At 51.7% G+C, this 15556-nt stretch overlaps 1 protein-coding gene across 1 annotated transcript; it reads left to right on the top strand.

Moving 5' to 3' along the window:
- Positions 1 to 12970: 12970 nt before the first annotated feature.
- NRROS (negative regulator of reactive oxygen species) lies at positions 12971 to 15278 on the top strand. Its single transcript, XM_010075967.1, is given in 3 exon segments — positions 12971 to 13084; positions 13333 to 14977; positions 14980 to 15278. Coding segments are annotated over 3 exon segments (2052 nt in total). The 5' UTR covers positions 12971 to 12976.
- The last annotated feature ends 278 nt before the right edge of the window (positions 15279 to 15556 follow it).

Here is a 15556-nt window from a genome sequence, read left to right as displayed (position 1 = left end):
AAAAAATACAGACTTTTAAAGCATTCTTACACTTTCTAATCACTGTTGCAAAATGTTTCAGAATAATGAGGAAGGAGCATTCAGTTTCGGAATCAAGACCTTGTTTTCAGCTTAAATGGCTTTATAAGGCTTTAAGACTTGGGTGAACCTTTCTTTAACTAAAGCCCCCCAGTACCCAAGTATTCACCTGCCTGTTTTCAGTCAGGACGAGTAAAACTCTCACTGGCCCTTTGATGGGGATTCTGGATCAGGTTGAATGTTCGGGCTTTTCACTTCCGCTGGTTTTCTGAAAACCATGTACAGCCCCCCTGGTGTGTCAGCACGCTGGTGTACGCAGGCTGGGGCAGCTGTGAAGCTGAGGGGTGTAGGAAGGAGGGGCTTTCTGGTGAAACCGCTTTCCTCTGAGGTTGGAAGGTCTATAGGGAGCCCCAGAAGGGCTCCTTTTAATAGAGCCTTAAAATCTGTAAGCCCTGTGGCTAGCTCTTGACTCCCGTTTCTTGTTGGTCGGTGTTTCCCAGAGCTGTCTGAACTATTTTGGAGCTCGACATGCTTTTCAGAGAGGGAGAAGGAAATGTTTATACAACCTCTTTTTCGCTTTGTTTGCGTTAGAGAATGTGAATCACTTAATATCGGACACTGGCAATTCTCTGAGCACGCGAGAGAGAGGAATTCCTCTTGGGCTGTTGCTCATTTACCCCCTTCCGTTACTCGAGAGCCGTGCGAGCAGGTGAGTGAGGCTCCTCATCTGCTGCTGAAGAGCTGTCCTTGGAGTGCTTTTTACCTAGTAGATAACAAAGTTCTGCACTGGAACAGAGTATGTACATCATTACCATTTAAAAGGATTTTAAAGTATTTATTTGTTTTGTGTTTTGTTTATTGCTTAAGGGCAATACGGAGGTCCGTTCCTCTTGGCTGTGTTAAGAAACAAAATACATATGAGAAATGAAGATGTTTTAAGTGGTGCTGAGAACAACCGAATAAATGAAGTGGGATGGGCATACAAGTACCTCTTGGAAAAATCTGTTACAAGCATTGATTGTAGTAGACTGCAAAGTATGTATCTGCATAGCAGAACCATGGGGCTTGAAGTGGGGATAAAAAGGAAACAAAACCCTGTCTAATTTCAGAAAATAAAATTGTCCCTGAGGTGAATGTATTCTCGGTGCAGTCCTGAAAGACGTGACCTCTGTGCTTGTTCATGAATCCAATTAGATGCAAGTAAACCCTGAGAACTCCCGAGGAATTTTATTCAGAAATTAAGATTAATTTCCATTCTTCAGACTGCGTCTTACCCTATAAATTCCCTCTAAATTAGAAACGCTGAAAGTTGAACATTCCTTAAGGGTGGGTTTGGGGAGACTCACTTATGTAAGATTATAATTTATTCCTGGAGACCAATGCTGGCTGTACAAAATATTAAAATAAACTCTGCTATAATTCAGAAGGATATATGGATGTGTATTGTTGTAACGATATCCATGGTGTGGTAGGAGGAAAAACAGAGTAGCGATTTGGTGCACGAAGGAGATGGAGGTGTTGGGGCTGTGTGATTTCCTGCACGACTGCTTGAAAAGAGAGAATCTGATGAGTGGTTAAGGAGGACCTGAAAACTTAGTAGTCTAACAGCCGTGCTTGGGACATTCCATCCTCTGAAACAGGGATGCTCCCACATGATGGTGCGGGAAAAGGCTTTCCTGAGGGCTGGGGGTCTCTTGATTCAAATTGGGGTGTTGTGTTCCACTGCTGCAGGTGTCCTCCCCTGCTGCCTCCTGCCCAGGTCAGCTTCTCGACTTCTCTGTTTCTTTAGCTTTCTGCATGGAAGTTCAATATTTCGCTGTGCTTTTAGGAAGAAGTAGGAGACGGTGTTGTGGTTGTGAGCTCTGAGGCACCTTCCAAACTCTGCATCAAGAACTTGCTTTTAAGTGGTGAACTTTTGGCTAACAGCTTCTTCAGGAGCGAAGAGGTTTGATGCTGGCTCGCCAAAAATGCAGAATCATTTTTCCTACCCTGAGATAATTCAGAGTTGGATAAACTGCTGTTAGAAGTATTTTCCCCACCTCAAATAGTGATTTAACTTCTTTGGTCAGGAGGAACATCAACTGTTCATAGCTCCCGTAACAGAAATCGGTCAGATTCACAGGTCTCGGCTTCAGAATCCTGCAGGATATCCAGGATTTTTTGAAAGTGAGCATTTTGTCTATCATTTGAATAAAGCTCAGAGTTTCCTGTGGTCTACATGTGCTGCAAAATCTGTTCGGAGCTTAGCAGTTGGTCACGTTTCTGTGTCTGAGGAAGTGAAGAGCTTGATGTGGCCATTTGTTTCAAGGCAGCGTCTGTTCTCGGCTTTGGTGGTGGCTTGTGTTGGCCTGAATTAAATTGCATGACTGCTTTTTCCATAAGAGGACAGAGGTGTTGCCAGAACAAACGAATAAATCACAATGGCATGGGAAACTCACCCTGGTAGGGATATTTTCTTGAATTTTTTTTTTCGCCACTTAAACACAGCAGTGAGCGTGCATTTTTGTGAGTCGTGTGCCTTCTACTAGCAAATGCCATTTGGTTTCCTGACTTTTGGCTGTGTTTCAGGTGACAAGACTAGCCAGGAGCAGATGGCCTTGATCCTGTGGGCTGAACTGCTGCTGCCTCAGATGGGGCTAGATTCTTCTCTGCCTGCTGCTGAATCCGATAGTAAGCTGGAACGTATTAGCTTTTCTCTCCGCTTACCGGTGATCTACATTTGTAAATTGCCTTAACATACGGGTGTGTTTTCCAGATGGGTGCCTCAGTTGTTTTTCTTTCCCTTCTTCCATTTTTTCCCTGGGATGATGACAGCAGTGAGGAATTAAAATAACACTCAGCGTGACAGTATTTGGAAAAAATAATGTGAATCTTTATGAGTTACAAATAGCTCTGGATGCTGGCAGACACGCAGCTCTGTATGTCCTGCTGTTCTCCAGAACAGTGTCGGTTCGTGCACGACACAGAGAATTTGGTGAACTCTGCAGCCAGAAAGCAGCACTGTTGAAATCTGCTCTAGGATCCTTTCTGCATTTACAAACCAGGTTTTTAAATGGTTTGGAGTGCGACGCGTTTGATTTCTGTCAGTGATAGCAGCCCATCTCGCACTGTGGTGCAATTCAGAAAGGAAAATTAATTAAGTGGTAGATGAATACAGAAAGCTTTTCCTGCAGTGATGCTGAACCTGCTAATTTATACTTTAAGCAGCTTTTTTTGTACCTCTGCATGATGCTGTATGTGTTGTGTGACTTCTGAATGAATTCTCACACCTCCGCACAAGAGGGCAAAGCTCACAGTGCAGTGGGAGCCCAGGCTTTGGGTTTCCTAAGTGGTGTGTAATGTAAATGTTTAATGTGGAACCTTCCCCGTTAGCATTTGCTTCCTGTCCTCTCAAAAAACCGAAACACATTCAAAACCTTCATCAAAACAGATGATCGTGGAGAAGTGGATAATAGGCATAGAATTCTTTAAATATACTTCTTCATTTGAACCCTCCATCCTGAAATCAGGCTGAGCAAATCTTTGCAGTTCGGAAAATTGTTTTCGGTGACAGTGAACTGAGCTGAGACGCTGGGATCACCTGAAAAGACAGGAAGGGATTGGAGAGGCTCAAACAATATGTCACCATTGATGTTGAAGGGGAGGATGTACCTGTAGGCGGTCACTCATCAGTCTGCTTTTTCCCAGACTTGCTTTTCTTCCTCCCGGGCGTTTGTGACCTGGAACTAGTGATGTCATCAAAAGATTATTTAAAATACATATATACATTCCCCTGGAGTTGGGGGGCGGGGGGCGGGGAACACACCAAAATGATTGAAAAGGGATTTAAAAATAAAACTCACATATTGAAAGTGTTTATTCTTCAGCGGTTTTACCAGCTCAGCAAAGCAGGGTGTCGGCTTTTTCCTTCCATGCCTGTGCTTGCAAATGTGTTGTGAGCTAGCTGAAGTAGCTTCATGTGTGCTTGATTTATTTTGTCTTTTTAATCCATCTTGTTCTACCTATGTTAAAAGCTATATATTTACCTGCAGGCAATGTTTGAATGGGGAAAGGTACAAAGGTATAACCTCGCCTGTTCTTGTCTTTTGTGTAGTGTCTGATCTTCTTGTGAGCTCCCAGTTTCTTCGGTAATTCTGTGCAGACACAGCAGGAGCGTTACCATGCGTGTAAATGAGTGACCATCCTGGGACACGTCACCTTTAGCTATTTGCAGTGTTTTACTGCTGAGGATGGGCGCTACGTCCCCAAATATTTTACTGTATGTTTTGCAAAGTTGTTTTTTCTTTTTTATTTTATTGTCCTTTCTTGAACTTCTAATTTCAGGCTGTGAACTTGCTCTCATTTGCACAGTGCAGCTTCCGAATCTTTAGAGGCACGCTTCAAAGCCAGGGACAGATGTGGAAACAGCTGGTTTACAACAGCGTGTATGTTACAGCTACAGATTGCCATTCTCTTGCAAGCATTCAGGCTCAGTTACGGACCTGCAGCAAGGCGCACTGGCATCCTTTGTTCCTGATGTCTTTGTTTAAAGCAGCCCGTCAGCTTCGCTTTGCAGCAGGTGAGCTGCAAATCCAGATGAGACAAAACCTGATCAACAACAGGAAGCACAGACCTATTTTCAACCCAAGTAGGTGAGCATGTGCTGTGTGTATGACCTCTCCCTAGACTCTCTGTAGCTTAATAACTTGGTAAATCTGCGAGCGAGCAGGAGATGGGCTGTGCTCCATCCCCAAAACCTCCCCGGTACCTGTTGACAGGTAACAAACTGCTGGTTGCGGCAGTTCCCAAGAAAGACGTCAACAGCTGGAGACTGAAAGCCTGCGAGTGAATTATTAAACCAAGGCTGTGAAGTTCTTTTATTCAGCATCCTACATTTAAGAGAAGTAAGCCATCCCCAATCGCTTCTGAACAGTAGAGAGTACAGGACGCTCCACCAACTGCAAGATGTGACTTACTAATTATAAAGTGCCGGACAAACGTGCGGTGAGGAGATGGATGTTGTCCAAAATGCTTTTTGTGTGATACTCTGAATACTGCAGTGGTTAAAGCTTTTCAGCCTCTATGTCTGCCACTTCCCAATCACCTTTTGGGGTTTTAGTTGGCATTTTTTGTTTGGTTGAATGGGATTTCTGGTGCTTAGGTGACAGAGAACCCTTTTCTCATGTCAGATCCCATCTGACATTGGGCACCTGAGCCCTTCTGCAAGGTCCAGTGCAAGGGCAGAGCTCAAGGGTGGGATCTCATGCTTTATTAACGGCCAAGAGAGATCATCTCAGCTTTAGCATGTTATTTTTTCTTATTCCTGGAAAAATAATTGACATGCAGAACTGGAGCAGAGTTGGAACAAAGACTAGTGGGACTCAGGAAAGTGTGCAATATGGAAATAAGTTGGTTTTACGTGTCGGCCGGTGGCTCGGTGGTCTCACACCCCCGTGCTGTGCATCTCAGGGATGTGGCTTGTCTTTACTGGCAGACTGTTAGCTGCTCTTCTCAGAAGGAAAACGGAGTGCAGGAGGGGAAGATCTGCTTTGTTAATCGATGCGCTTGTTTGAACTTTCCCCCCTCTTGCTTCCCTGTGTTGATTCAGGACTCAAATTGAAAGGTGAATGCCTGCTTTGAGTCTCCCAGGTACGGCTGGGGGGATGAGGTTTCAGATCCAGCAATGATGTTCCCTTTAAAAAAACCACAGAAACTTACATCCTGGCAGTTTTTTCTATTTCCTTATGTGAGACCAAGGAATATGCCGTAAGTGGAAGAGGGAACACACCAATCCTGAAACCCTGCAGACTGGCTTTTCTCTGCCACTTGTCCTGCAAATATCACACTAGGAAGGAGGGATGCTGAGCCCAAGTCTTCAGAGTGTGACAAAGGAAGACTTCAGAGTGTGAACGCTCTGGCTTGCTTCCAGCCCTGATGAAACCACCTTTAGAAGAGTTGCTGGTGCGATAACGCCATGTGGCAGAGTTGTTGGCTTTTCTGGCCAGAGGAGAAAGCTGCCAGAGCTTCACTCTGTCAGGGGCTGAGATAGTTTTACTTCCCTGTGCATTAATGACACAGTTACTCACTTCTCTTAAGCAGAACAGCAGCAGGAGGGGAGAACGTGTGACTACAGATGGGAATAGTGTTTCTTGCCACAATTTGCATTGCTGAATGGTGTCACGGCAGTGACTTGGCCGTACTTTCTCCTTCTGGTGACTTTAGAGCCTCCAGTCCTGACAGTTTTATGCTAAAAACTTTGCTAAGTGTGCTGGAGTAGATGGGTTGGGTGTTTTTGTTGCTTTTAATGGTTTATTTTATTGTACAGTACAAAACTGACATCAATTTATCCACACCTGGCAAGCCTATCAGAATGACTTGCGGAGCACTTTCAGGTCTAGCTGCAACCAAAGACCAAACTGTAGGTGTAAGCAACCTGGCCATGGGGTTTTCCAGCTCTTGAGCAAATCTGTGAGGAAAGTCAGTTCTGGCTCGGGCCGCTGGCTCTTCCTGCAGATGCGTTGTAAGCAGTTCTCTAGAGCAACTGGACTCCCAGGAGTGTCTGTCTCAAGTCAGGACTCGTAAGGCTTTGGATGCACTTGGCTTCCAGTTGCTACAGAAATACAATGCTCAGCTCCTTCAGCCTCAGCTGCTGCACGCTCTGCTCTGAAGACCTCGTGGTCTGGATGTTCTGCTGCTCTCCAAGGAGGACGTTCGCTTCGGCGTGGTGATGCTGGATCCCTTGCACAGACCTCAAACCCCCAGCCTGGGAAAGGCGGGTGGGTGAAGGCTACGAGAGGTGGCAGGAGCCTGGCCGCAGGGTGGGCTCAGCCGCGCGTGCGGGCGAGCGGAGTGGGAAATGAGATCACTTCTGCGGCTCTCCCTTCTGTGGCCCACTTCCTCCTCATTTACATCTCGCACGCTGTCAGATGGGGGAGAAAGAAGAGTGGTGACCGTGGGGATGGGGCTGCCTGGGATGGACCTGCCAGCGGGAGGGGAACTGGGGCACAGCCTCACCCCCCGGCATGGGGGACTGGGAAATGGCTGTGGCCGAGCCGCTGACCAGTTCCCCTCTTCCCTTCCCGCACGGTGCTGTGCTCTCTGAAATGTGGTTTTGCTTTCTACTAAGACCCATTTCTGCCTTTCTTCTGAGCCCTGTAAGAGGATACTTGCACTTTTTGGAGACTAAAGGTCAAAAGCGGGTATCCTCTCAGAAAATTGCTGCTGTTGGGCTCCTGGTTGGTGTCTAGGTCGTCAGTCAAGTGTCCTCCAAGCCCAAAGGCATCATTTTCCCAATCGTTTGTCCCTGTGGGCTCATTGAATGTTGTTATTCTGGTGGGGTTATTTCCTTTCCCCTGCTCCCTGAGCTCGCACAGCCCCCATGTCTGCAGGTGTCGGCAACCAGCGCGCTGGTGCGAAGGCAAGTGAGCGAGCCCCGCGCTCTGCTCAGAACAATCCAGAATTAATTCTGATTTCAATTAAGTCTTCTTCTTTGAACCCCCTCTTTCCATCAGAAAAAAACTGGGCAAGAGCTAGGAGACTCCTGACAGCTGAAAATGGGGGAGCAAAGATGAGCATGGTTATGGATAAATGGGTACTGGTAGAGCGAGAGCCCACTGGGAGCATGGGCTGCGGCTGGAAAAGGGAGCAGGAGTGATGGAACCGGCCCGGAGGAGGATGCTCTGGCCACGGGGCATTCCCAGGCACACAAGCTGCTGCCAAAGCCGAGCCTGAAGCTTTAGTGACTAATGTCAGTGCCGGCACTTGGCTTTCCTAGGAAGAAGACAGAGAGGGAAACAGAGGTAAACAACCGAGCAGGTTCTTTGGCTACAGCTGGGGGGGGGGGAAAGAAGATTTTGATGAAGCTGATTATAAATGGCTGATTTATTGGTTTCCCCTGCAAGAAATACACTGGAGGGAAGCTGTGCTTTTGCAGAGCTGCAGTTCAGCTGCGGTGCTGGGGCTGTAGAGATGCCCGTGCTTGTGTACATGGATGCACCCGCGCCATCCTGAGACAGGGCATGTCCTTCGCTCTTCCCTGGTGATACACTGGGTGGATTCCTGTCCAAAAATTGAGCCAGACAAACTTCCAGAGCTGTAGTTTCAAGTTAAACTGTCCAGCTGGCCATTTTGGCTTTTCCCTTTTAGCCATGTAATAAATGATCTGTTTTCTTTTTTTATGTTCATAGTTCACCGTAAATTAAAGGCAACTACTGCTACTGGCAGCTTCTGAGATGTGGTAGACCTTCAGCTTCCCGTGTTTTATCCAGAGCAGGTGGTTAAATTAAATAACTCCTTCACTTGTGTCTCCTTTATACATTTGCCCTGCCTGTGCACACTTCAGCCAAGTAGCAAATGAAAATTTGATGTGGCTTTTAAAGATAAAACTTGGATTTTCTTTAATTCTCAGAGTCGTCGCTGACCGCAGTGCCCGGGAATGAGCAGCTGCAGGGAGATGCTGGTCTTCCCCCTGCAGCCGCTTCTCCCTTTCTGATGAGGTCCAACCGGCGAGATGCTGCTGCGACAGAGTCAGGTGCTCAAGCCTACCTACTATTTTCTGTAGTGCTGTTTGCAGTTTCCCATGAGCCTGGAGATGGTGATGTTTCTGCAGGTATTTATCTAAGCCTTCCCAAGCTCATTTCCCAGAGCGGCTGGTTCTTCTCCCCGTCTCTTTTTCCCTTTGCAGGGGTGCTTGCTGCCTCCTCTCCTTGTCGGGCAAAATGCTGGAGACCGAGCAGAGCTGGAGGCTTTCCAGTGATGCTTTGTGCCGTCATCCTTTGCAGAATGACTAGTTTAATTTTCTCCAGTTCTCCATCGCAGGGCATGTAGAGGAAGCCCATGGAGAAACATTTCTGCTTCACTTTGCCCCAGCTTGTCCGAGGCTGTGGTCCTGCTGCTGTGTGAACCGTGAGTGATCTTTCTCTTGGTGCTTCCACTCCAGAAGAAATCCCATTTTGCTGCCGGAAAACAAGGGGAAAGACAAGGTGCAGTGAGGGGGTTGCTGCTTTCTGTTGCAGTTTCTCCTTTCCCATGGGGTCCTGTGCTGGGTGCAGCCATCCGGGCGCAACGGAGAGGCTGCCCCCTCCTTGCAACTTTTCTCTTGGTTTGTGCTTGACCATTTGAGGGTTTTTAAGGGAAAAAGATGGTTTGGAGGGAAGAGGAGGTGGGAGGAATGGAAGAAGCTCACTGGGTGTAAAACCGTGTGGGGATTCCTGATCTTCTCCTACAGCTGCAGGAGCTGCAGCTGCATGTTTGGACACCGCTCCAAGTAGCTGAATTTCCTTCCATTTAATCCACCTGCGCTGTTGAGCTGGACTGGAGCTTTGTGAAGAGTCGATCAGACTCCCAGCTCCTGGCAGCTCCATCCCTATGCCTTCCCTGTGCTGACATTAAAAAATAAATAACAAAACCCCCATCCAGTCCTAACTGGGAGGGCTGGGTGGGGTGTGATGCTGTTTGAGAGGAAGAGGAGGGGAGCAAGCAGCAGCTTTGGGACATTTTCAAAACCATCCGGCTGCAGGATGTGGGGAAAGTGTGAGATGCAGCGCTGCTGCCAGCTGCCCCAGCGCGGAGCCGGCAGCCGTTCTGTGGGGAGCAGCCCTGGTTTCCAGGGAGCAGCCCTGCTTTCCAGGGAGGACAGGGTGGGCGAAATGCGGCTGGGCAGCGCGGGGGTACTCCCACCCCACAGCACCCCATCGGTGAGCACCTTCGCTGCTGGGGAAAGGGGGTTGCGCTGGCTTGGCTTTGGTTGGCCAAAGTGATGGGCTGGGGATGGAGGGTGGGATGAAGTACAGGATAAAGCACAGGATAAAACACGTTGTTTTCTCTCCCAGGTCCTCCTGGGCTGCGCAGAGGAAGCTGACCCTTGGGGAATAACCTTCTTTGGTGACACTGCGTGAAGGAATCTCATCAGAAGGTTCCTCAGAAGCCTCTGGATCACCTGAGTGGCGTATCATCACAGGTGAGGACACTCAAGTTTTACACCTTCAGGACTTCCCGGCCCTGGAAGGCTGGGAAAGTCTGCTGGCTGCTGCCTTTCCAAACATCTGCTGAGTGGGTTAGGTGCTGGTTGGGCTCCTGGCAGGGTTTTGGGCATGAGGAGTGGGTTTGTAATTGTCAGCATGTCTCAGCTCTTTGTGTGACCTTGAGCAATACCATGGGAATTTTGCCCCGCTGTGGAGGTTCTGCCATCTGCTCTGGTTCGCCTAGATGAAGAGTGCTTCTCTCTTTTCCTTCTTGATTTTTATCAAGATTTTTTTTTTTTCAAACTTCCTTGAAAATGGAGGAAATGAAACCACAGGGCTTCTTCATGAGTGACATGGGAGAGCTCAGTCTCCTTCCAGAGAAGAAATGAAATTTAGAGTGAAGGCAGAAAAAATATCTCCCCAGTCATTTCTGCTGACTGCAGGAGTTTGGGGGCCACTTGATCTGGCAGATGGGGGTGATGCAGGCTGTGATGTCCCTTGGTGGGGTGCTTGGTGTGCTGAAATAACACGGTTCATCTCCCAGCTGCTGTAGGGACTCCTGTTGGTGCCGATGCCTGGGATGTGACATATGGACATTGCAGGGCGGTACCTGCTGATCACACTGCACAGAGTCCTGTTGCAAGGCTGAATCCTTTCTCCATAGTTTGAACCTTTTCCCAGCTAGGTAAATCCAGGAAACCTGTCTCCCCCCTCAGCAGCTGGATTTGCTGGCGATTTGGGGGTGCATGAGGACCCTGGGAGCGGGGAGACATGGGGTGGGAAGGGAGATGGAGAGCAGGGGTGGATGGAGATGTGAAGGAAGGGGGCCTCTCTGTTCATATTGCCTTGGAAATGTGGATTTTTGCCTCTCTCTGCCCCAGCACTTGTGGGAAAAGCCATTTTTGCTGACTTTCACATAGGGATTGGCATGTGGGAGGTCCCTGTATCCCGATGCGTATGACTTGCACCCCAGGTGCTGGGTTTGCCAAAACCCCGAGCAGCCCCAGGAGACCCAAAGGTCTGTGGGTGGTGGGATCTGAGCATTCCGAATCCCACCTAGACAATGCAAGGGGCTGGGTGCTGACGTCCCAAAGCGGGGACTCAATATCTGCAGACACGTTCAACCTCGGCTTGGGATGCAACGAGAAATAACAGCACCTTCTTCTTCCCCTGTGGGAAGCGCATCCCTTGGCTCCTGTTGGACCCCCTGTGCAGGGAGTGGTGGTGCAAGGGTTGTCCCGAGTGCTGGCTTGTCCCCAGGAACAGTGGGAGAGCCAGGAGATGCAGGACCCTTGCTGGGGGCCGGTTTCTCCTGGCATCCCCCTCCCTGCCTGCCCAGCCCTCGTGGTTCCTCCTTGCTGCTTGTGAGTGCATGACCCGGGTTTTAAGTGTCGAGATCAGTAAGCGAAGTGCCTGGCTGCGCTCTCTGCCTCCATGTGACTGCAGTTTCCGTTCGCTCCTTCCGCAAAGGCTATATTGGTGCTGAGTGAGAAAGCGGCTGGGAGAGAAACCCAGCGGGTCGCAGCTACCCTTGGTGCCAAGAGCCCCCCGAGCGCAGCCGGAGGGGCTGCCGGCTGCAGGATGAGTTGTGGCAAACCCTGCGCGCCGCCCCACGCTGTGAGTAACTGCCCCCCGGTACCTTTGCTGGGAGGAAAACCCCCATGAGGGTTTTTGGGGAGCCCCCCTTGCCAGCTTGAAGACCTGTGGGAGCCGTGCATCGCTCGTGCCCACACTGCGTGGGCCGGTGGCCGGGCTGGTGTGCGCCGTGGGGAGCACCCCAGGCGCTCCCAAACCTCTTGCATGTGGGCTCCTCTGTGGGGCTGCGGGCAGGGATTTCCTGCCGCCGCTGCTGCCCGCTCTCCCGGCCGGGCAGGCGCCATCCCAGCAGCCCCAGGAAGGATGCAGGAGGGTGGAGGCGCATCCGATGTTGGGGAGGCCGATGCGGGGCAGCAAAGAAAGGCTGAGCTGGATGAAGGAAAGCATGAGGTTCTGTGGAAGGGTTCAGGGGCTGAAGGTGAGCTGGAGACAAAGACCCCTTTTTTTGGGTGCAGCGAGGACACAGCAGGGTCCCTCTGCTGCCACTGTGCCCGGGCATGAGGCGCTGGTGGGATGACCGAGCACTTGGGAGGACACAAGCTGCTGTACATCAGCTCCAGGAGGGCTTCCTCTCCATCCCCACCAGATCTGCAAATGCGCTTTGATCAGACATCATCTTCATGCTTTTGGCTGTCCCAAGGAAGGAGACAACCCTTGTCCCTTGGCGCTGTGAAGCTCTGGCTACCCAGGCTGCCAGAAAGAATCCCCCATTTCTTCTTCAAGCACTGGCAGTTATGAAAACACTGCTTGCTGAGCCCTCACCGAGACCTCGCTGCTCATTTGCCTGAGGTTCAGCTTTTCCCCAGATGCAAATGCTGTCAGCTCTGGTTCCACCAAGTTAGTAACGGGGCAGCTCGTGCTGGAGAACCTCCGCTTCCTCGGGAGGACCTCTGGCAGGGACGGGCACTGGAGGAGACCCAGTGGTTGTCTGGACCGGTGTCCCCCAGGGGAGTGCTTGGCGCTGGAGAGGGGGACATGAGCCCTGGCTGGGGGGAAGCCTCTGCTCGAGGGTTGCAGTTCAGTGGCATTTGCGAGCAGCTGTGCAGCAATGACGGCACCTTTCCCACGTGTGCTGTCACCTCCCTGTCCCTTCTCTTCTCCTGCCCTCCAGGCTCTCCTTGGTGACCCCCACAAGAGGTTCTGCTGGGGCGGGTGGGCTCAGTGCTGGGGTTCTTCTTCGTTTCTCTATGGCCAGCTCGGGGTCCTGTGGGTCATGGTGGCCACCACTACAGTGTGTTGGGAGCCCATTGCCTGTGGGTGCTCCTGGGGACAATGACAGGAGCCATGGGCAGGAGGCCAGCCGTGCACAAGGATCACCGCTGCTGTGATGGGCTCCTTTGGGAATCCTTTCGGGATGAGCAGTCTGCAGCTTCTGACCTTCTCACCTCTGTCTCCGTCTCCGCAGGAGTGCTGCCACTGAGATGGAGGCCCCGCTCCCTGGTCTCTCCCTGCTTCTGGTCCTCCTGGCAGTGGAATGGGGAAGCGGGGCGGTCGTAGCCTGGGCAGCATCTCCCGGTGGCTGCGAACTTGTAAGTCCTTTCTTGCAACCCATCACCCCCCTGACTTCCTGGTCCTGCCCTGCAAAGCCCCGGCACCTCAGCATCTCCAGACCTTCCCTCCCAGCTACTGGCTGAGCTAAGGAGTGGACTGGGGTGCTGAGGCTCTGACCATGGAGTCACCTCCTCCATCCTCACTCTGCTCCCCAGACTTCTCCCTCCTCCTCTCCTCCCATCTCCCACCTCTCAGAGTGGTGTTACGTATCAACTTCTTGCTTTAGGTGCAGAGCACCGCGGACTGCACTAGGAGATGGCTGAGCTCCATCCCAGGAAATCTTCGAGGTGATACCGAGGAGCTGTTGCTTGATGGCAACACTATCCGGGTTCTAGGCAATGCCTCTCTGCTCTCATACCACCAGCTGCGGCATCTCAGCTTGGCCAAGAACCGACTGGAGCTCATCGAGCCCGGCACCTTCCTCAGCAGCCAAGGCCTCCAAGTGCTCTCCTTGGCAGACAACCTCCTCTTCACCAACTACTCACTGACAGCAGCTGCTCTTTCTGCTCTGCCAGCCTTGAGGACGCTGGATCTATCTGGAAACTGCCTCACTGAGGACATGGTATCGGTTTTGGTTTGGAACCTGTCTTCCTTGGAGTCCTTGTCTGTGGCCAGGAACATCATCATGAGGCTGGACTCATCTGTCTTCACAAACCTGACACAGCTGTTGGAGCTGAACCTGGAGAAGAACTACATCTTCGAGATTGACCAAGCTTTCGAAGGGCTGCAGAGGCTGCAGAGGCTCAACATAGCTTACAACTACCTCCCGTGCATCGTGGAGTTCGGCCTGACCCAGCTCAGGGTGCTCAATGTCAGCAACAATATCATCGAGTGGTTTCTGGCCCTGGAAAGCAATGACCTCTTTGAGCTGGAGGTGTTGGACCTGTCCCACAACCGCCTCCTCTTCTTCCCTGTGTTGCCTCGGCAGAGCAAGCTGCACTCCTTGCTGCTGAAGGCCAACGAGATGAGCTTCTACCAGCGCCTCCCCAACGGCACATCCCTGGCAGATGTCACGGTGCAGTTCCTGCTCATTGATGGCAACTCCACCAGCGTCACGACGGTCAGCCTTTGGGATGAGGTCTGCCACAGCAACCTCTCCTCCCTGCGCCTCCTGGACATGAGCCAGAACCAGGTCTGGTACCTGCCGGAGGGTCTTCTGGCCCAGATGCCCTCCCTGACCCACCTGAAGCTCAACCAGAACTGCCTGGAGACGTTTCACCTGTCAGAAAGGGACCCTTTAGCAATGTTGATGGAGCTGGACCTCAGCCAGAACCAGCTGTTGGAGCTGGTGGGCACCGGGGACATCCTGCCCAACCTGCAGCTCTTCAACCTCAGCACCAACAGGCTGCGGGCGCTTCCTCCTGGGGTTTTCACCTACACCAGGAAGATCACTACTGTGGACCTCAGCCGCAACCGGGTCGACCTCTGTCCCCGGCCAGCTGTCACAGGTGAGGCAGAGAGTCCCCCCTGCATGGACATCAGGGGTGTTGAGACCTTGACTCATCTCTCCTTGGCCGGCTGTGGTCTGCGGGGACTGGGCGGCCACCCTTTCCAGGGGACATCGCTGGTGCATTTGGACCTCTCTGACAACCACCAGGCGCTGTCCGGGGACCTGGAGTGGCTGCAGGACCTTGCTGTGACGCTGCAGGTGTTATCTCTGAGGAACACCAGCCTCTCCTCCACTGCCGTGGACTTCTCTGCCTTTAACAGCCTCGTGCGCTTGGACCTGGCAGGGAACTCCTTGACCGTCTTCCCCACCTCGCTGGAAGTCCTGAAGCTGCGCAGCCTGGACCTGCGGGACAACTGCCTCCCGGCTCTCCCACCAGACGTCGCGTGGACGCCGCTGGGGAAGAGCCTGCGGGAGGTCTACCTCACAACTGCTGCACGCTGGGCTGGTGGGATGCCCTGCAGCGGGCGGAGGGGTTGGACATCCCTGACGGGCTGGAGGTGACCTGCAGCTACGCCTCCCGCACGCTGAGCCCCCGGGCGCTGCCCGAGCCCGTGGTGCGGAGCTGTCGCTGGCAGACGGCTTACCTGGCGCTGCTCTACCTGGTGCTGGCTCTGCCCACCTGCCTGACGCTCCTGGTGGCCTTCGCCATTGTCTTCCTCATGCTCAAGCAAAAGCTGCTGAAAATGGTGAAAAGCCAGTGTGGGGTGTCCAGCCCTTACTGATGGCTGAGGAGGAGGAAGGGCTCAGGAAGGATGAAGGCGAGCGGGTTGTCAGGATTACAGGTGATAATCCCTCCGCAGTGGGCGAGGAGTGGAGGACCAGGGCTGCTGGGAGAGCTGCTGTTCTGCTATGGATGCCCTATGGGTACCGTGGCTGGGAACGGGACCGTGCTGGGCATCCTCAAGGGACACATCCTTGGCAGAAACCTTCAGCTGATGTTGGTGAGAGCCAGGCAAACAGCGCTGAACACCTCTTGGCAAAAGGGGGGCATGGACCCTTG

This window comes from Pterocles gutturalis, unplaced genomic scaffold (genome assembly GCF_000699245.1).
Source record: "Pterocles gutturalis isolate BGI_N339 unplaced genomic scaffold, ASM69924v1 scaffold1058, whole genome shotgun sequence".
Classification (NCBI taxonomy): Eukaryota; Metazoa; Chordata; class Aves; order Pterocliformes; family Pteroclidae; genus Pterocles; species Pterocles gutturalis.
The sequence above is the reverse complement of the archived record's forward strand: the minus strand, read 5'-3'. Positions and strand labels throughout refer to the sequence as shown.